The sequence below is a fragment of the Dromiciops gliroides genome, chromosome 3, assembly GCF_019393635.1.
Source record: "Dromiciops gliroides isolate mDroGli1 chromosome 3, mDroGli1.pri, whole genome shotgun sequence".
NCBI lineage: Eukaryota > Metazoa > Chordata > Mammalia > Microbiotheria > Microbiotheriidae > Dromiciops > Dromiciops gliroides.
The window spans coordinates 580,495,304-580,517,319 of NC_057863.1; the positions used below are offsets into that span (position 1 = coordinate 580,495,304).

At 38.7% G+C, this 22,016-nt stretch overlaps 1 protein-coding gene across 2 annotated transcripts in view; it reads right to left on the minus strand.

Moving 5' to 3' along the window:
* Positions 1 to 22,016, minus strand: part of NUP98 (nucleoporin 98 and 96 precursor) — a 98,675-nt gene that overhangs the window by 42,956 nt on the left and 33,703 nt on the right. The window contains exons 7-15 of one of the 2 annotated variants that reach the window (XM_043992441.1): positions 21,741 to 21,921; positions 19,708 to 19,871; positions 17,697 to 17,831; positions 15,745 to 15,832; positions 12,055 to 12,147; positions 11,036 to 11,179; positions 10,054 to 10,187; positions 8,281 to 8,468; positions 5,328 to 5,444 (exon numbers count right to left, since the gene is read on the minus strand). In XM_043992441.1, coding sequence (XP_043848376.1) covers positions 5,328 to 5,444; positions 8,281 to 8,468; positions 10,054 to 10,187; positions 11,036 to 11,179; positions 12,055 to 12,147; positions 15,745 to 15,832; positions 17,697 to 17,831; positions 19,708 to 19,871; positions 21,741 to 21,921 — 1,244 coding nt within the window. Of the gene's footprint in view, positions 1 to 5,327; positions 5,445 to 8,280; positions 8,469 to 10,053; positions 10,188 to 11,035; positions 11,180 to 12,054; positions 12,148 to 15,693; positions 15,833 to 17,696; positions 17,832 to 19,707; positions 19,872 to 21,740; positions 21,922 to 22,016 lie in introns of both variants that reach the window. The other variant, XM_043992440.1, reaches the window with a different exon arrangement.

A 22,016-nucleotide genomic window follows, 5' to 3' on the forward strand; every position in this document is an offset into this window, starting at 1 on the left:
TAACTATAATGCCAAATAACTTTCTAATGGCAAATCATTAGATTTTAATGGCTCTATCTTCCTTCTAGTCAATAGTGTCAAAACACGCATTAAAGAAAGATGAAATGCATACAAATAATATTCAAAATGACATGAGGATATGACTTGTTTTAAAACAAAAATATTATGTGCTCAAAATTCATAAATAAGAAAATTACATCTTTTGTTGAGTTTTTATACCTGTGCTGAGGAATACTACCAGCCATGATTCAAAGTACTTTTTAAATCATAAAAGGATAAGTCTGAGTTTAAAGATCTTAGAGAAAAAAATCCCTTAACATAATAGGAGGGGAATAGTTGAAATTACAGAACTGTCCAAGAGAACGTTTATGTCAACTACGGGGGGGGGGCCCCCCGCGGGGGTGCAATGAGGGTTAAGTGACTTGCCCAGGGTCACACAGCTAGTAAGTATCAAGTGTCTGAGGCTGGATTTGAACTCAGGTCCTCCTGAATCCAGGGCCAGTGCTTTATCCACTGTGCTACCTAGCTGCCACCTACCACATTTTATAAATGAAGAAATTATAAGTGATCTAGCCCAATCCTAAATAAGCATGAACTGTCCTCTAGAATATCTCTGAAGGGTGGCCAGCTAACCTTTACTTAGTAATTAGGACTAGACCTATGACTTTACTGATGTAGGAACTCCTGGGTAAAGAAACTCCATCTACCAATTCAGGTCAGCAACTCACTGAGACGTTAAATAGCTTACGAATAAGGGTCACACAGCCACTATCTATGTTTCAGATAGAGGAGGTGAATCCAGGTCTTAAAGGTGTCAAGGCCTGATGTTTATCCATTAGTGCACGCTGCCTCTCAGACTCTACTTAAGCTATGATGGGTACCTTCTCAATCATTATTAGGATGACTTTGATTATCTTTTCTTAAAACTACCTCCTTGCAACTTTAACCCATTAATCTTAGTTTTCCAACCTGGGGCTAAAGACTAAGCCTAAGTGTTGTTACATAATACAGCTCTTCAGCAAGAGGTCTGACCATGTCACTTCCCTGATAAGTCTCCAATGACTCCCTAGTACTTCCAGGATCAACATAAAAATGCTCTGTTTCTTATTTAAAGTCCTTCATAAACTAGTGCATGCCTATCTTTCCAATTTTCTTAGATTTTACTTTCTCTGATCCTCTGAAGTTGGCCTCCTGGCTGTTCCTCAAACACAGTATTGTGACACTATGCCTTTTCGACAGCCATCCCCAAATGTCTAGAATGCTCTCATTCCCCACTTGAAACTCAGCTAAAATACCACTTCTGCAGGCCGCCTCTTGACTGCCTCGATCCTTCCTGCTAGTGCTTCAACTCTGTCATCAATAATAAAAAGAATGATAAGAATAAGAGCTAGCATTTATAACTTGCTTTAAGGTTTATAACTATCTCATTTGAGCTTCACAACAACCCTGTGAGGCAGGTGCTGTTATCACTCCTATTTTACAGCTGAGGAAATGGAGACAAACAGACATTAGCCAACATGCCTAAGACCAGAAAGTTAGTAATTATCTAAGATTAGATTTGAACTCAAATTTTCCTGACTCTGGGTCCTTTGCTCTGTCCACTGCACCACCTAGCAACTTTTATTTTTTTCTGGGGCAACAGGAGTTAAGTGACTTGCCCAGGGTCACACAGCTAGTGTCAAGTGTCTGAGGCTGGATTTGAACTCAGGTACTCCTGAAACCAGGCCGGTGCTTTATCCACTGCGTCACCTAGCTGCCCCTCCACCTAGCAACTTTTAAGATTCACTTCCATGTACACTGTATATATGTATAGCTGTTATCTTCTTAATTAGGAAGAATGTAAGGGGATTTCCAGGTCGGAGAAAAGGCAGTAAGCTCTTGGAACTTACCACATAACTGATCCAAAAAAACCTCCAAATAATTCATAGTACAATTCCTGGAACAGCAAAACCCACAAAAAAACTGGCTGAGATAATTTTCCAGCCAAAGACAGCTGCAAAGGTCAGCAGGAGGGGACTGGCTGTGCCAGGGCAGGAGTAGACCCCACAGTCACACTGACACAGATCCAGTCCCAGGAAGGCTGAGCCAGAGAAAGAGACCTTTGGAGCCTCTGAATAAGCTAGAGCACCAGTGTCATCTGTAACTAAGCTCATGGTCTGGTGAGAGGGCTAAGTGACTGGCAGGGGCAGATTATAGGGGTCTCTGCTGGTGCTGAGGCAGAACTTGGGTGTTTCACCCCTGTTGGGAGCCAGGAAGTAGGCTTGAGTGGCAGTGGCCCAGATGGGGGAGGGGCCTTGGAGCTAATAACCACAGCACACAAAGTTTTGCTGTCTGGTTAATTAACAAGTTGGCCTGAAGTTATCTATGAACCAGGGAGCAGGCCAGGCAAGTAAAGAACCTGCCTCTCCTTAAATCATACTACCTGAGACTCCCTGAAGCTTGGGACAGTGCAGCATAGAAACAGTGCCCCACTTTAAGGAGTTAAAATTCAAGTAAAAGACAGGCAAGGTGAGCATACAGAGAAAGGTGAGGACCATAGAAAATTTCTTTAGTGACAAGGAAGATAGAGGTGCACCCTCAAAAGAGAATAGCAACATCAGGGCTCCAACATCCAAAGCTTCCAAAAAAAAATATGAATTCGTCTCAGGACATAGAGGCACTCAAGAAGGACTTTGAAGATAAGTAAGAGAGGTAGAGGAAAAAATGTAAAGAGAAATGAGAGTGATGCAGGAAGGTCATGGAAAAAAGTCAACAGCTTGAAAAGCCAAATTGGCCAAATGAAAAAGGAGGTACAAAAGATCTCTGAAGAAAATCACTGCTTAAAAATTAGGATTGAGCAAATAGAAGCAAATGACTTTATGAGAAATTAAGACACAGTAAGAGATCCCAAAATGAAAACTCCCAGGAATATTATAGCCAAATTCCAGAGCTCTGAGGTCAAGGAGAAAATATTGCAAGCTGCCAAAAAGAAACAATTCAAGTACTGTGGAGCCACAGTCAGGATAGCACAAGATCTAGCAGCTTCTACATTAAAGGATCGGAAGGCATAGAATATGATATTCCAGAGGGCAAAGGAATTAGGATTACAATCAAGAATCACCTATCCAGCAAAACTACGTATAATCTTTCAAGGGAGAAAATGGGACTTCAGTGAAAAAGAGGACTTTCAGGTATTTGTGATGGAAAGGCCTGAACTGAACAGAAAATGTGACTTTCAAATACAAGACCCTAGAGAAGCATAAAAAGGTAAACAGGAAAAAGAAATTAAGAGGGATGTAAAAAGGTTAGACTGTTTACATTCCTACATGGGAAGATGATACATCTAACTCATAAGAACTTTCTCAGTATTAGGGCAACTAAAAGGAATAAATTTAGACAGAGGGCACAGGTGGGAATCGATTATGAAGGGTTGATACCTGTAAAGTATTTATTTTTTATCTTTTTTTTGTGCGGTGGTTGGAGTTGGGTAACATGCCTGGGGTTGTACAGTGGGTGAGTGTCTTGTGTCTGAAGCCAGATTGGGGACGGGGTCCTCCTGGGTCCAGGGTGGGTGCTTTGTCCACTGTGTCACCTAGATGCCCCATGATGACATCTTTAAGGTAAAATTTAAGTGTGAAAGGAATGCACTGGGGGAAGGGGAGAGGAAGAATGGGGTGAAATCCCACATGAAAGAAACAGGAAAGGGCTCATGGAGTGGGGGGAGAGATGGGGGAGGAGCAGAGCAGTAAATGGGTCTTACATTCATCAGAATTGGTACAAAGACCTTAATCTCATCAGAGTTGGCTCAGGGAGGAAATAACACACACACACACACACACACACACACACACACACACAATTAGGTGGAGTAATCTATCTAACCCTGTAGGAAAGTAGGAGAAGAAGGGGATGAGGAGGGAGGAGTAAAAGACAGGAGTACAGATTGGGGGAGGGGGCAATCAGAACCAAATCCTTTTTTTTTTTTTTTTTGCAGGGCAATGGGGGTTAAGTGACTTGCCCAGGGTCACACAGCTAGTAAGTGTCAAGTGTCTGAGGCCGGATTTGAACTCAGGTACTCCTGAATCCAGGGCTGGTGCTTTATCCACTGCGCCACCTAGCCGCCCCCAGAACCAAATCCCTTTTGAGGAGGGATAGGGGAAAAAGATAGAAAATAGAGTTAATATCATGGAAAAAGGAATAGGATGGAGGGAAACAGTTAACAATATTAACTGTGAAAAAGAGAAAAGGAAAAAAAATTGTACAAAAAAATATTTCTAGCAACTCTTTGTGATGGCTAAGAACTGAAAAACTGAAGGAATGTCCATCAATTGGGGAATAACTGAACAAGCTGTGGTATATTATTGTAATACAATATTATCGTGCTGTAAGAAATGACAAGCAGGATGATTTCAGAAAAACTTGGAAAGACTCATATGAACTGATGTATAGTGAAGTGAGAAGAACCAAGAGAACATTGTGCACAGTGACAGCATTATAGCCCTATGAGCAATCGTGAATGACTTAACTACATAGCAATGCAATGATCCAAGACAATCCCAAAGGACCTCCAGAGAAAGAACTGATACTGATTGAACAGACTGAAGCATGCTATTTTGCCCTCTTTTTTTTTATTTGAGTCTTTTTGTGTAAAATGACTAATATGGTAATGTTTTACATAATTGTACATATATAACCTATACTGATTGCTTGCACCCTTGGGGAGGGGAGATGGGAGGGGGGAGGGAATGAGATAGGGATAAAATTTGGAACACAAAACCTTAAATAAATAAATTTTTAAAAAGAAAGAAAGAAAGAATGTAAGCTCCTTGAGAGCAAGGATGTGTTTTTCTTTGTTTTATATCTCTGGCACTTAGCACAACATGTGATGCATAGCAAATGCTTAATAAATACTGGTTGACTATTGAATGATATGAAGGCAAGAGACTTACTTTACAAAAAAGTAAGGTATTTTCCTTATTAAGAATTCAGAAGCAGGGGCAGCTAGGTGGCACAGTGGATAAAGCACTGGTCCTGGATTCAGGAAGACCTGAGTTCAAATCTGGCCTCAGATACTTGACACTAGCAGTGTGACCCTGGGCAAGTCACTTAAACCCTGTTGCCCCGCCAAAAAAAATTCAGAGGCTATCACAACTGAAAGAGATCTTAGAGTTCAACTAATACAATTCCCTCATTTTATAAATAAGAAAATTTAGACACAGAGATGATATATAACTTGCTTATGGCTACAGAGCTAACAAGTTCTAGTGTTTTGATTCAACCCAGGTTTTAAAGAACTCGTGCTATTGTTTTCTTTCCACTGCTTAACAATTCAACACAACTCAGCATACCTCTCCCCATTCTCTGGATAATCCGATGGCGAGGCCAGATCTTCAGCATCCCTACTAACGGGAGAAAAAAGGTTGCTATTGTTGAGATTCTTTAAAACCAACTTCTTGATGCTCTTCCTGCAAAAGAGATGAAGAGAACAATTCTCAGAGAAAAAAGGCTGAAAACCCGATAACTTAAAGTTGTCACACTCCACCTACATCAAATGCTAGAACAACATGAAATAGCAGGCTTGTGTATAAAATGTTCCTTTGACTATATTGCAACTGTGTTTCAATCTGCTAGAAAAACCATCACAGATGTTCCTCACAGTCTTATATAGACAAAGATGTAAACCTGAGAGACAATCTCAAGGAAGTGAGTGTCAATGAGATGATCACAGATCAAGAGCTGGAAGAGAGTGAAAAAGCCATCTAGTTTAATCCCTTTATTTTACATGTGAAAAAACAGGTACAGGGAGGCTGAAAGAAAGGAAAGAAGCCAACACACAAATATATGCTGAAAAGAGACACAAATTGAGGACCCAAAGGGATCAAAAAGATATTGTTCCTGAAAAAGTTTGTCTCTCTATTCATCCATCCACCTTCCAATTAATAAGTGTATATTTTATTAGGCAAACTTACTGCATAAAGAAGAACACACACATATACAAACATATCTTATTTTACACACATACATGCATATATACTTATTGCATAAGATAATATACAGATTTGTAGCTATCATACTATTATATATAGTATGATATATGCATACACAAACATATATCCTACTTTGTGCAATAGAACTTTACCTAATAAGATTAATTTACGTTAAGGTTTACAAATTAATGAATAATGTATGTTGTTAACATTTACAAAGTGTTTTCACTGCAGATATACTGAGGTGTATATTACTATCCCCCTTTTACAGATGAGGAAACTGAGGCTTTAAAAAGTGACTGGCTTAACATTTCATAGCTGTTAAGCATCAGAGTTGGTAACTGAATCCATGTTCTTCCTGATTCCAACTCTGCTGCTTTTAACACCAGTTAACTAAGTTTTTGTAAACTGCATTTTGAATATACCAGAGAAGTTTTTCAATTGCATAAACCATTGGTATTGCTTAAAACTCCCAAGACAAAGCTATGACTGAATAACAAAGGGATAATGACAAGAATGAATTACACGCTATTTATGAATCGGCTTTTCAAAGGAAAGAGCAGGCCTTGGGGGTGGTATAAGAATGGAAGTCCTGTTTTGGTCCAGGCAGTCTCTAGTCACAACTTAACAAAGCTACATCCCAGCCAGGTTTGACCTGACCCGATTCCCCAGATTTTTAAGAACTATGCAATGCCTTTCCAGATGGTTCATTCACCCATCCCTTCAAGCAGGAGGCAAAGTTTATTCTTAGAAGCGACCTTGGAGGGGTGCCTAGCATCAAGTGAGAAAATGACTCCGTTTTGGGTATATAATAGAATAGAATACTGGGGTGCCATAAGAAAGGATGAAAGGGATATTTTCAGGGAAACTGGGAAGACTTGTACGAGCTGATGATGAGTGTAGTGAGCAGAATCAGAAGAACAATTTATTAAAAAAAAAAAACAAAAAACAAAACACCCTGTAAAAACAACCAGTTTGTAAAGATTTAGGAACTGTTATCAATACAATAATACAATGACTAACCACAATTCCAGAGGCCCAAATGATATAGCAAGTTACCTGCCCTCTGACAGAGAGGTGACAGACTCAAGGTAGAAAGAATGAAACATTATTTTGGACATAAGCAATGCAATAATTAATTCTGCATATTTGTTACGTGAATTTTGTCCTTTTCTTCAATGGGAGATAGTGAAGGAGAGAAAACTGATTTTTTAATTGAAAAATGTAATTTAATAAAATACAATGAATTGCTCATTTTGTAAGACTTGGGATCTTTTCATTATATTTATTAGATTATTATTTAATTTTAATTATTATATTATTTAATTTATCTTTATGTATTCTGTATGTTGGATGGATTAAATTAGTACTTTGTAAAAATCAGGGACTACATCTAAGAGACACTTATCGTAACATCAGTTGCTTTATGGGTAGCCACTGATTGACTAACTGATCCCTAAGAAACTAAAATCTCCTTTAACTTACAGGATCCACTACTACTTCACTTATTTTTAGTATAAATGTTTTCTAAAAATTAGTGCTGTTAAAATCCAAAACAAAGGTTCAGCATGTCAAGAGAATTGACAAATCTTGGGTTTTCTGCAACTTTCCCACTATCAAGACATAAGCTAGCTATATATTTTTTATATTATTATGCAACTTTTAAAAGAGAATTTGTTTTTAGATGACTGCCTTAGCAAAAAATTTAGACCAAAAAAAAAAAAGAAAAATGTAAACATCAAAAGGAAAATGTACTCAAAAGCCAAGGCATTAGGTATCTATATAATCCTTTATAAAAATAACGTAAAAGGGGCAGCTAGGTGGTGTAATGGATAGAACACTGGTCCTAGAGTCAGGAGGACCTGGGTTCAAATCAGGAGTTCAAATTCAGACTCAGACACTTAACACTTACTATAGCTGTGTAACCCTGGGCATGTCACTTAACCCCAACTGTCTCACAAAAAACAATCAATAAATAAATAAATAAAAAGGACATAAAAACTCACATGATTACAAACAACCAATTATTCAAAATGCCTGAAGTAGTTTTGGGTTTGGGGGAATATGGGGAGATTTTACATTTCCATGATACTAAATCATTCATATTATAAACACAAATACATGGAAATCCATTAAAGAAGCATGCACATGGAATTAAGAACACACAAAGAACACCTGAACAAAAAGTGAGGTAAGGTAACAGAAAGGCTTACAAAGAAAAAAAAAAAAGAAAGGCTTACAAAGGAATAAATATTATAACAGTAACAACTTTGCTCTTTCTGAACATATAGTATGTTAATGTGTTCAAACTAACTTGGGCATGAAAGCTCCATTGGCTAGAGATGGCTCATCATCATCTAGCCCATCAAAGAGGTGGGATTTGGCCGTCCCTGTTGTCTGCAAAGCCTTAGGCCGAACTCTAGTGGCAGGGCGAGGCGTGAGTTTATAGTGAGTCGGAGTAGTCAGAGCCTTCTGTGCAGCTGGGTTTGTGGGTTTCAACCTCTGCAAAAGAAAACCAAGAAGCATTAAGTATAATTCTTGTAATCTTGTTTCCACTGACTAAAAAGGAACTCGCCTTCAGGATCACAACCTAATGTGAAAAGACAGTAATCTCTGGGGGCGGCTAGATGGCACAGTGGATAAAGCACTGGCCCTGGATTCAGGAGTGCCTGAGTTCAGGTCCGGTCTCAGACACTTGACACTTACTAGCTGTGTGACCCTGGGCAAGTCACTTAACCCCCATTGCCCTGGGGGGGGGGGGGAGGAAAAGACAGTAATCTCACATTTATATATCCATTCAAAGCTTAGCACAAAATATAAACAAATGTAGAACAGAACAAAAACAAAATTCATGTACCCTCTTCTTCAAAAGGTGAGGACTCCAGTTTCAAAACCCACCAAGAATTAATTTCAGCTTCAACACAGCCCTATCAGGGATGCAAACATCCAATACAAGCATCCCATCTTCATGCTGCGTATGATACCAGGACATCCAAAGAACCTTTTCCTGCTGTATGTAATGTCCAATTGCTAGACAGTAGAAAAATGCCAAGAGGTAACTGTGGCACATCATAATGAAAAGCCCATGTGTATGGTTTAGGCAAATAAGGCAGCAATATCCTCATCTTATGGATGCAAGAAATATGTAAGATAACAAAATTAAGTTAAGTTCTTAGTTGACTCAAGAGAGCAAACAAAATGTTGATTAAAGTGAGGAGTGAAGCTAAGAGAGACTCCTCTGTTAGCAGACCACAGGGCTTTGTTTCTTTGATTAGCCCACAACTTCTACTCAGCAGTTGGAAAAAGAACATAGACCATCTTTATTAAAAGGACACAAATTTAAATAAAGACTCAATCAAGCTAGAAAAATGGATTGAAAGCAAGTTAAATTTTTCAGGAATAAATATAAAGTCCCATATTAAGGATTTAAAAGTAGTGATATAATTAAAGGATAAGGGGAAACAGGGTTTTACCCAACAATGAGCCAAAAGCACAATGTAGCTGGGGGCACAGCTAGGGGGTGCAGTGGATAAAAGACTGGCCCTGGATTCAGGAGGACCCGAGTTCAAATCCAGCCTCAGACACTTGACACTTACTAGCTGTGTGACCCTGGGGGCAAGTTACTTAACCCTCATTGCCCCACAAAAAAATAAACTAAAACAAACAAAAAAGTACAATGTAGCTATCTATTATAAAAAGCTACTTCCACCTTTGATACACTAATAGTAGGAGCCAGATGAAGAACAGTGATAGCCCCAATATACTTTGTTTTGTTTTGGTTTGTTTTTTGTTTTGTTTTGGTTTTGCGGGGCAATTGGGGTTAAGTGACTTGCCCAGGCTCACACAGCTAGTAAGTGTTAAGTGTCTGAGGCCACATTTGAATTTGAGGTCCTCCTGAATTCAGGGCCGGTGCTCTATCCACTGTGCCACCTAGCTGCCCCTCCCAATATACTTTTTACTGCTCAGACCTCATAGGGTTTGGGATCAGACCTAGACTCCAAATAGTACAACAGTGATGCTTGTTTACAAAGTTCCCTTTCCTTGACAAGGAATTCCCCATGCAAGTGCCTAAATGTTTCTAACTTACCTCTTCTTTCTTCTTAGGGTCTGACATGGGATTCCGGAAGAGAGGAGAATCTCCAAATGGCGAGTATGTCAAACTATTGATATGCTGCTGGAGAACAGCTTGCTGGGCAGCAGAAGCATTTGGATCTGTCAAAGCTTCATAACATCAAAGAAACGCATGGTAAAGGTAAGTTTCCTGTACAATGTGGCACATATATTCCATCAAAGCGAATGGCCTACTGCATATTGGTAACAGAAAGAGTACTTCCTTCAGGAAGATTCACTGTCTAGGCATTTAGCCAACTCGAAAAATTGCCTTATAAAGGCTATCCTAGAAGATATTAAATGTAGCTAAACATAGAAGACTTAGCCTCACCAAAAAACAACAACAACAACAAAAACCACCTTAGACTAGATAACCAGAAATAAATTATGCTGATTGTTGTTCCTTGATGAAACAAAGTGAGGGAATGTGATAAAATAATCGGATTTAGCAGAGGAGATTAATCTAAACTGATTGAATCAAGTGAGAGTGATTGACTGCTGATTAGCCTACTTCAAGTTAACTAGATTTTAAGCACACCTGGCTAGTTCTAGGTATTGTTCCCAGAAGCTAAGGACTTTGAACTTAGTTTTAGTGGATTTGGATGATGCTAACCAATCCAGCTTGAAGCAGTGTGTAAGGACTGCCCATGTTCCAGACCTATAAAAAGCTTCCACAATCAGTTATCTAGTGAGTTTGTGATTGAAGCAGGCTCATGGTGGAGGACTTGAGGAAGAACCCAACCAGGCTGGAACTCTAGGCTAGATAGGCCTTTTGTTAACTTTCTGAACTCCACGTGAATATCTGTATGCTTTAATAAATGTTCAATGCCCAAAGACTGGTGCTAAAGCTTCCAATTTAAGGTGATCACACAATTTAGATTTAAACCTCACAATCGTAAGGTCAGTAGGATGATATGACATGAGCACTTTAGGAAACCTTTCAAAGGTACAGTACTTACCTACAGGAGCCTGAGGAGCACCAAAACCCAAGGTGGCTGTGGTAGCACTAAATCCAGGGGTTCCAAAAGCTCCTGTGCCCAAGGTCCCTGCCCCTATCTTGGGCTGGTTGGTTCCAAATAAAGATGCCTGCCCAGAACCAAGAGCTATAGGAAGAGGGGGGAAGAAGAAAAGACTGTCAGTCTCTTGAGGGCTATAACAGATTCAAGTGACTTAGATTATAACAGTTTTGTTCAAATTCTTCAAAGAAACCAATCATTCAAGGCAAAGAAACATTTATGTGAATAAAACAAGTATCTCAAAACTAAGCTACCTAGCCCACAAAACTATTATAAAGTTTGCATTTCTGAATATGTAAATTATACTGCTACAATATCCAACTAATTTTTTCTTTTAAATTGTAGACAATTTTTGCTGACATCTGCTAGCTACTGGGCTTTTCTATTCACAAATGTTTAAACTAAACAGAGATAAACCTATTTAACAAAAAAGGCTAACACAAAAAAACCTTGCAATGAGATTGTATGAGAGCATGGGTACCAAGGCCCATAGTCCTCTGGATGCTGTAACACCCCATCAAAAAGTTCAGCACGACTTGCAATGAATCATGGGCTGGTAAGAAAGGAAGATAAGGCTCTCTGGGACAAATAAGGCACTGGTTGATGTCAGAAAAAAAATAGAAAAAGAGGGTAGCTAGGTGGCACAGTGGATAAAGCACCAGAACTGGAATCAGGAGGACCTGAATTCAAATCCGGCCTCAGACACTTGACACTTACTAGCTGAGTGACCCTGGGCAAGTCACTTAACCCTCACTGCCCTACAGCGCCCCCCCCCACAACAAAAAGAGTGTTGCTTAAAAAAAAAAAAAACTTTTTAGCATCTGTTCTGTGAAAAGGAGATCTGGTTTTCCCTCCTCTAGGTCCCAGCACAATAAGAAGTAGAAGCATGAAAGGCTAATTGAAGGCAAGGACAAACAGCCATAGCCCTCCCTTTAGGAACGTCCCCATGGTGCCAGTATTACCTGTTCCAAATCCTGTTCCAAGTCCTGTTCCAAGAGTACCAGGTGCGGGTTTACTTCCAAAAATACTATTCCCACTATTGCTTCCACCAAAACCTAAAAGTATAAAGGAAGTTGATGACTGCTCTTAAGGCAATACCAAATTTCCCCTATGACGGATCCTAACATACACAAAAAAATATGGCCAAAGCCTGAAATTTTTTCAATGATTATTTGGTTGAAGTCTTCCCAATTTGTAGGTCAATTTTGCTACAGAAATCTCTACATGACATGGAAGAAAGGCTTCTGAATGATTTCCTCAAATCTTCAAAAGATCTGTAATGACATTTTGGCACTGAGGAGGGAAATACTCAATAGAATACCGTTATGACTACACTTCAGTTTAAGGCTTATAATTTACAACTGGAAGGTTTATAACATGGCCAACACACATGACCTTCCTAATCTATAGCCAAAGTATGCAGTTCATAATCAGTTGTCAAGCCAGAGGCTTTAATTCCTCTAATTAAAATGGCTGCTCCATCAATCTACTTTACTGACTTAAAAAAATCTATATAGCCCATCCTCAGCTATTCACACTACCAACAGTGCTGCCCAGTTCAGAGGCATATAGACATGACCACGTGTGGCTTGTCTGAACATGTATGAAACTATCAACTAGAATATCATGCTTGGAACACAGTAGGCAAAGAGAAGTGATTCCTAGATTAAATGTGCCTCCTCAGTTCTCCACTAGCAGAAATAATTAAAAATTCAGCAATGTCCCTTTCCTCACTGATAAAAACCATTTAATGAAACTGAGAAAACCATAAGTTTTCCTTTAAAATCTCCACTATCACAAAAGACACCTCCTACATTATTCTTCCTTCTTTACATATATTCATTTCCCCAAGATTTCTGCCGGTTCATGTTATTTAGCAATGCAAAATCAACTCTATCAACGAAAAGCCATCATAGAAAGAGAACAAGGTTAACTTTGGACTAGAAATAAGCCAACAAGAAAAGCCTTCCTGAGTACATTAAAAAGAAAGGGAAAGAACAGTATAAAGACATTATCTGGGACTTATGGGAAAAGCCTACCAACTAAGGACAGATAATATGGCAGCAGGGTGGTGTAGCAGATAGAGCACTGATCTCGAAGTCAGGAAGACCTAAAACCTAAACCATGGACACCCTTACTAGATGGGTGAGCCTGTCACTTAACCTCTATTTACTACATTATACTCAACCGTGAATGGGGACAATAGCACCTATCTCCTGATGTTGTTGTGAGGATCAGTTGACCTAATATTTATAAGGTACATGGCACATTATAGGAGCTATGTGAGTGCTAGCTATTATTTAATATGGCTCATGATACATAATACTAGGATTTCTCTTTTCACTGTTAAGAGTCCAAGACACAGCATTTCACAGTTTAAGTATTTATTAAAAAAAAAAAAGATGGCTGACCTTTTAATGTCATTTGAAATCAAAGTATGTTAAAGTAACAACACAGGGGGCAGCTAGGTGGCCCAGTGGATAAAGCACCGGCCCTGGAATCAGGAGGACCTGAGTTCAAATCTGACCTGAGACACTTGACACTTACAAGCTGTGTGACCCTGGGCAAGCCACTTAACCCTCATTGCCCTGCAAAAATAAAAAAAATTTAAAAAGTAACAACACACACCCCCATTAGCATTTTTTAATAAGCTCATAAACAAGGAAAGGACTACTGATAAATTTTAGCAAGCAAAAAGGAGATGAGGAGAGTAAGGAGGACTCCAATTAGGTACAAAAGGTTAGAGAAAATCCATGGAAAAATGAACTGAAGATGATTTCTCTAATTCAGCTAATTATTAAGACAAAGTGGGGCAGCTAGGTGGTACAGTGGATAGAGCACTGGCCCTGGATTCAGGAGGACCTGAATTCAAATCCAACCTCAAACACTTACTAGCTGTGTGACCCTGGGCAAGTCACTTAACCCCAATTGCCTCAACCCCCCCCCAAAAGACAAAGTTCCAGATTCTACTCAAAGAAATGGCAGCATAACAAAATGTCTACAAACTGACTTAAAAAAAAAAAAAACCTGGAAGGAACAAAACCTTTATGACACTGCTCTTATATTATTTACTTTCTAACACTGATACTAACTTGCTAACTGCAAGGCCCTTTTACAAATATTAGAAATCCAGCACTAGGTAAGTGACAATCACAAAGATTACAGACTATAAATTCACTATAATTCAAATCAACATGCAGAAAAGTTGACCCAACATTGGAAACATACTAGCTGCCTCACTACTTCTAACAAATATATCTTTTACAAGATTTTCCTGACAGCTAAAAAGAAATATTACATCCAGATTCATAAATGCAGAGCACAGCTGAGGCACTGCTATACATATAGCATGTCCATCTCAGGTCCCATATGTAGCAAACAAGATATCAAACAGAGGGGATAATCCATCACAAGAAAGCTGGTCTAGAAGATTTCTACAGCACCTTCCATGGTTAGCAAGCCTATGATTAAAGGAATTGTTTTCTAGCTAGGAAATCAGAGAACAAAAAATAAATAATTCATTTGTGACTGCCAAGTGCCTACTATCTACTATCTCAGATCCTGGTGAAAATATTGTTCTTAACTATGAACTATGACCAAAGAGAGTTTAAGCACAAATCGAAAATAATCAATGAAGTGGATGATATGATGTCCCATAACACCAAATTCACGAATTCAAGGTTAAAATGCTATTCACTAGAGTCTAGCTGCTGCCCAACATAATGATGACAACGCTCAGACTTCCCATGATACACAAACTCCACCTCAATATCTTAGCAGACTCATCTTTTTCTCTAAAACAAGAGCTTTTAAAAACTGACTGCTGGCCTGGGAATAACATTTGCTATGATTTTTAACCTGTGATTGTTGACCTATACCAATCAAGTCCCTTTGTGCACCATCTCTCAAAGAGGACTACATTTCCTTAGACAACATAAAATTTTACCAAAAAATTAATTCTAGGAAAAATCTAAATGGGTCTGTCTGGAATTGTCACCAGACAATAATGCCTCCACAATGAATGAATTTAATGATCAAGTACATTAAATTTAAGGATGCATATCATGATTCAGTTCTTGGATTTCTATATTAAAACTATGCACTGATCATTTAGGTATCATAATCTTGTTTCAAAAAGCATCTCCTAGAAGAGAATGGCAAGGGCCTTAGTGCTAAGCACATATGCCATTAGTATACATTCTGACTAGGTTATTACATAAAAACCAACTTCTCTTAGTCAGGCATGGCACAAAATCATCTTAGATCAGTAAACAATTACAAGAAAGTAAAGGGCACTATGCTAGGTAGTCACTGTACTTCTTAGATATTTGAGGTAACTTCCAAATTAGGGGGTGGAGTTGGGGGGAGATGAACGTGAAAGGATGAACAGGATTCAATTCTATAGGAAAATGGTTTTTAAAGAATTAAAGGGTACAGTTTTATTAATCACTGTTCATGACTTATAACTTCTTTCATAACCTTTCATGGCTTACCTGAGTATTTTAAATTATTCAAAATCATTTGGTATTAGGAGATTGGTGACCTTGAGTGTGGTATAGTCAGTGTAACTTAAGAGAGTTAACCCTGCTTTTTATATGTACCAAAATTGGAAGTGTTTGTATTGGTTCCTAAAGTCAGGGTTGGTTTGTTACCAAAGAGCCCGCTGCTGGTTGTACCAAACGAAGGAGCACTGGTTGTGGTAGTTCCAAATGCAGCCGGCTTGTTACTGCCAAACAGGGTCTAAAAAGGAAGAGAACATAATATATATTAAAATGTTCTGAGGTGTTTCCTTTAATAAAAAAGGTAATGAGTGGAGTGAAGCAGATCAACAATTCTAACTAATAGCAGAATGCTTCTTTTGGAGCATAATATGAAAATCAAGGAACTGAAAAATATTAACATACAGAGCAAGGAGAAGGAAGAAATCTACATCGGCACTTAAATACTTGGATACTGTAATGAGTTTTATATAATTAATGTTCCACTAACACAAAGTTATAGTAATTAAAGACAAAGACACTGTAAAAATTTTGGAAAAATATCATGTAGTTTTCTCAATTCCTCAAGCTCACTTATCTGACTAGAAATATCAGAAAACAAGCTACTGGACTGATATTCTCCCACCCCAATTCCCTCTTCACTTTAAGTGATACAACAACAAACCCAAATTTATGTAGTACTTTATAGTTTACGAAGCATTCTATTTTCACAATAGCTATGAGGTGTGGAATGCAAATGAAATTATGCTTAATTTACAGATAAAGAAACTGTGGCTCAAGGTTAAACATTATGCTCATGATCAGTTGGAGTCAGAGAAGAAACTGGAAAACCAGGTCTGCTTTAGCACTCTTTCCACATCCTCATGTCACATTACCAGTAGCAGTGTATCATACAAGAAGTATTCACATCATGTTACATTGAAGCTTACATGTCAACTCCATTATTCCAACTAGCAAAATATGATTTAATCACCTTATAAGGCTCTACAAACCTAAAAGCACTATGTAATTGTCAAGCATTATCATTGTAACCACATGTATATTTTAGTGACAACTTTGTTTTAGGATTTCAATCGAGTTATGCTACAATGACACAAAGCCAGTAGTTTGCTGCCAGGATGAAAGCCATCAGACACTGGGCGATTACCAAAAAGACTCCTCCACAAAAACTGTAATGAGTGCTACTCAAGGTCAGAGGACAGAACTAGACAAAGGAACATGGTATGATTTGAAACTAATAGAATGTTTTATCATTTCTATTCACATTCAACAAAAATGTTGCATAATGAATTACAGATTTTAAAAAGAACAATACTGGTAGGAGTACATTAAAAACATTAGCAATAAAAAAAAAAAATCAAACCAGGGGCAGCTAGGTGGTGCAGTGGATAGAGCACCGACCCTGGAGTCAGGAGTACCTGAGTTCAAATCCGGGCTCAGACACTAAACACTTACTAGCTGTGTGACCCTGGGCAAGTCACTTAACCCCAATTGCCTCACTTAAAAAAACAAAAATCAAACCAAAATACCAAGATTTTGGTACTGAGAATAAAACCACTACAAGAGTCTTATAGCTGCATCCAACAGCTACTGAGTTGCACATAATTATACTTGTTTGTCTTTTGGGTTTTTTTGTGAGGCAATTGGGGTTAAGTGACTTGCTCAGGGTCACACAGCTAGTAAGTGTCAATTATCTGAGGCCGAATTTGAATTCAGGTACTCCTGAAATCCAGGGCTGGTGCTCTATCCACTGTGCCACCTAACTGCCCCTTTTTTGTTGTTTGTTTGGTTTTTGGTTTTTTGTGAAGGATAGGGAAACTATTTTTTTTTGCAGGGCAATGAGGATTAAGTGACTTGCCCAAGGTCAAACAGCTAGTAAGGATCAAGTGTCTGAGGCCAAATTTGAACTCAGGTCCTCCTGAATCCAGGGCGAGTGCTTTATCCACTGCACCACCTAGCTGCCAGTTCTGCACATACTAAGCACAAAGCCACACATATAAAATACAGATAAAAACAGGCAAAGTTAGCCTTTCCTCATAAATACTAATTTTTAAAGGGCAGGTTACAGCAATGTATCCTCAAATCAGTCAACACTGAAAACATACCGATCCAACAGTACCAAATCCTGTGTTGGTTGGCCCAAAGAGGCCTGTTCCTGTTCCAAATCCAGTGGCGGCACTCGTGTTTGTAGCTGTCCCAAAAAGGCTTCCAGAAGAGGCTTGGGTTCCCCCGAATAAACCCTGCAAACAGTAATCTAGGTTGAAAGCAAGCATGCCAATCCCATTTTTGTCTTATAAATTGTTCCACAGTACCCATATAATCAACTAAAGGTAAGAAGCAACTTCAAGCACATTAATCAGTAGATTTTACAGTTAATTCTCTTTTCTGTGTGTGTTTTTTGGTTTTTGGTTTTTTTAGTGAGGCAATTGGAGTTGCGACTTGCCCAGGGTCACACAGCTAGTAAGTGTCAAGTGTCTGAGGCCGGATTTGAACTCAGGTACTCCTGAATCCAGGGCTGGTGCTCTATCCACCGCGCCATCTAGCTGCCCCGGTTTTTTTTGTGTTTTTGGTTTTTTTGTTTTTTTTACAGTTAATTCTCTTGCTATCAAACAGTAATTTTAGGACCCAAAGAAAAGATACCCTGAAAGATGGTAAAGTTGTTGATAGTGTGGTGCTAATTTAGGCCAGGTACTTCCTTTACCAAGAGAAAGGCTAAAAGATCTAATTATTACCACTCACTTAAAAAACTAGACTTTTTGAGGTGATTATGCAACTGGCTATATAATTTTCTTTTCTTTTTTTTTTTTTCTGTGTGAGGCAATTGGGGTTTAAGTGACTTGCCCAGGGTCACACAGCTAGTAAGTGTTAAGTGTCTGAGGCTGGATTTGAACTCAGGTACTCCTGACTCTAGGGCCGGTGATCTATCCACTGTGCCACCTAGCCGCTTCAATTAACAAAGTTTTAATGGTCCCATTTTCATTGAAAATTATATAGGGGGCAGCTAGGTGGCACAGTGGATAGAGCACCAGCCCTGGATTCAGGAGTACCTGAGTTCAAATCCAGCCTCAGACACTTAACACTTACTAGCTGTGTGACCCTGGGCAAGTCACTTAAACCCCAATTGCCTCACACAGAAAAAAAAAAGAAAAGAAAAAAAAGAAAAAAAAAACTTTGTTAATCCCCCAAACCTGCCACTGAAAAAAAAAATGTACTTTGATTCAAAGTAAACAGGTTTGAAATGCCCACTGCTTTTTTTTTCCCCACTACTTCTAATAATATGGCTTGCTTAAATTATAAATAATTGGGGCAGCTAGGTGGCGTAGTGGATAGAGCTCCGGCCATAGATTCAGGAGTACCTGAGTTCAAATCCGACCTCAGACACTTAACACTTACTAGCTGCGTGACCCTGGGCAAGTCACTTAACCCCAATTGCCTCACCAAAAAAAAAAAATTGTAAATAATTTGGGGAAAACACATATAAGCAGGAAAATGAATTAAAGGTGAGAATGGGAGGTAATTTTTTTTTTGCTCACGGTCACACAGCTAGTAAGTTAGTGTCAATTAACTGAGGCCGAATTTGAACTCAGGTCCTCCTGAATCCAGGGCCAGTGCTTTAGCCACTGCACCACCTAGCTGCCCCCAGGTTCTCAACTTTTTACGAATTAAACTGTTATAAATTACTAAGATTGTTATAAAAGCCTAGAGACACTGGAAAAGTGTTCATTCATTCAAGCTATAAACATCTGCAATAATGTCTACTATGTGCAAGGCACTCTACTGGTGACACATATACCCAAAGATAAATAAGACCTTCAAAGTATTTGTACAATTTAGTAGGGAAGGCACAGATGTGAATGATTACAAGAGAATAGAATTCAAGAGGGGTACAAAGAGGGGTGATTGCAGAAAAGGGAGCGATTACTTCCAGAACACAAAGTCTCGAAGGTCAGCATGTGTTACACAATGGTAAGAGAAAACCAAACATTACCAGAAGGGGGAAATTTGTTCAAGATCCAAACGCGGAGGCATAGCAGCTTCTAGGCAACCAACTGGACTGGGATGACTGGCTCTTGAGAACTACAGCAACACTTCTGTGCTATGTACTGGTTTTCTTACCATAGTGTTGGTGTTTGGCTGTCCAAGAGTGTTGGTATTTCCAAACGAAAAGCCAGCATTCTGGGTGGTTGCAGCTGGGCCAAATGGCTTACTGAAGAGGCTGGTGGTCGGCTGAGTCGGCTGACCAAAGAGACTACCTGTATTTGTCCCAAATCCAGTTGTACCTTTCAGGCAAAAAATAAAATACAAGAAAATAAATTCAGGGAAAATATAAGCAGCCCACATGTAGGTGAAATCTTATATAACAAATTCCACACCTGTTTTTTTTCCCTCTAAGTACATACTATCAGTTATAATACAGCAAGAACTGAACTGCAAGCATTTAAAGAATAAGAGCTTGGAAAATGGACCCCTGACAGCTAAATCCTTTTCACATACCTCATATCTCATGACCTCACCTCACAACTTTGAAAGGTAGGCAGTTCGATGATTATCTTACATTTTACAAGTGAAGAAACTGAGGTATACAGGGATTAAAGGCCTTGAGCAAAATTGTGGTGGTGCCAGGACTTAAGCCCAAGTATCTTAAGTTCCAGTCCACTGGTCATGTTCTACCTCACCAGACCGCTTCTTTTAACATAGCTTTCTACAATGTGCTATGTGGTTTTCTTCAGTTGAACCATGAAAATGCCTGGAATTCAAGTCATAGGATTAATGCACAGAAGCAGCAAGGTGGCACAATGGAAAGAGAGCATGCCTACAGTCAGGAAGACCTGAGTTCAAATCTAGTCTCATATACCTCCTAGTTGTATAGGCAAGTAACTTAACTGCTGTCTGCCTCAGTTTCCTCAACTGTAAAATGGAGATAATAATGGCATCTACCTCCCAGGGTCGTTGTGAGGATCAAATGAGAATATTTGTGAAGTACTTAAGGGTGATGCCTGGCACATAGTATAGACTTAATGTTGTTCCTTTCCTCTTTCCCCTTCAAAGACTTAGAGCTGAGGTCATCTTGTCCAATCCTCTCATTTTTGAGATAAAGACACTAAGGCCCAAAAGGTTAAACAAAATGCCAAAGGTTAAAAAAAAGTTAATAAGTGGCAAAACTAGGAATCAAACCCAGATCCTCTGACTCTAAACCCAGCATTATTTCCAATAATGGAATCCAGTTCTTGAAAGCAAAGGGAGCCTGCCTAGCTCCCTAATCCATAATGGATATATGGTAAAAGGAATAAAGATACTTTTTCCAAAAGAAGAAACACAAATTGCTAATAACCCCTTGAGAGATGCTCAATCTCACTAATAATCAAAGATGCAAATTAAGTATCTCTGAAGTACCATTTCAAATGACTTTTTCTGCCTATCAGATTAGCAAAAATAATTAAAAGCAAGGAAACAATGCTGGTGTGCTATGAAGGAACAGATATATTCTTTAAGCAAACTGGTCAAGCCTTCTTGGATAGTAATCAGACAATAAACAGTACAAGTTACAAAAACAATCGTGCCTTTTGAGCTAATAAATTTTATCTATTTTTTATCTCTCTTTCAAGATTTTCACAGTAGCACATATAATTGTAAAAAAAATTTTAAAACATCCAAAAAACTTTCACCTAGAAACCATCTAAACGTCCAACAGCAAGAGAATGGTTAAATAAATTGTGGCACCTTAATGAAATTATTATAAGGCATGAGGAACAACAACAAAAATAGAAAATACAGAAAGCCCTTTATGAACTATACTGCAAAGTGAAAAAAGGAAAACCAGAAAAATGGTATACACACTAACCTTAACCAGAAAGAGAAGCAAATGAGAACAAATAGACAAAGAAACCTGATGAGGAAGGAGTGCTAGAGAATGACTGACGACACAGTTAGTTTATGCGGTGAAATTCATTTAAATGTAAGTAGTTAGTAAGCAAGCTTACCCCATTGCACTGATGTTCACTGTTGAATTTTTAGTAAAGCAATTACAATAAGGAAACCAAGAAGTTCATTTAATACAATGTTAGTATCCTCAGTATACAACATGGAGTCAATTCCCAATGTAAAAGAAAACTAATATAATCAATCTAGTTAAGATCCTCTGTACTTACTTGTCCCAAAGGCAGTTTTATTCTGTCCATATGCAAAACCTGCATTAGTGGTGGAGTTTCCAAAGAGGCCTGTGGTGCTGGAGGTGGCTGTAGAAGAGCCAAACAGCCCTGTGGTGGCACCTGCTCCCACCTGGTTCTGAGGACCTTTCCTGTTAGCTTGATAATCTTCCAAACGAAGTTCCTAAAAAAAGGAATACCAAAACATTCCCAACCACTTCAAAGGTAAATGAGTATCTGATGGCAGAAACTTCCATTGGAATATCCATAGAGAAAAGC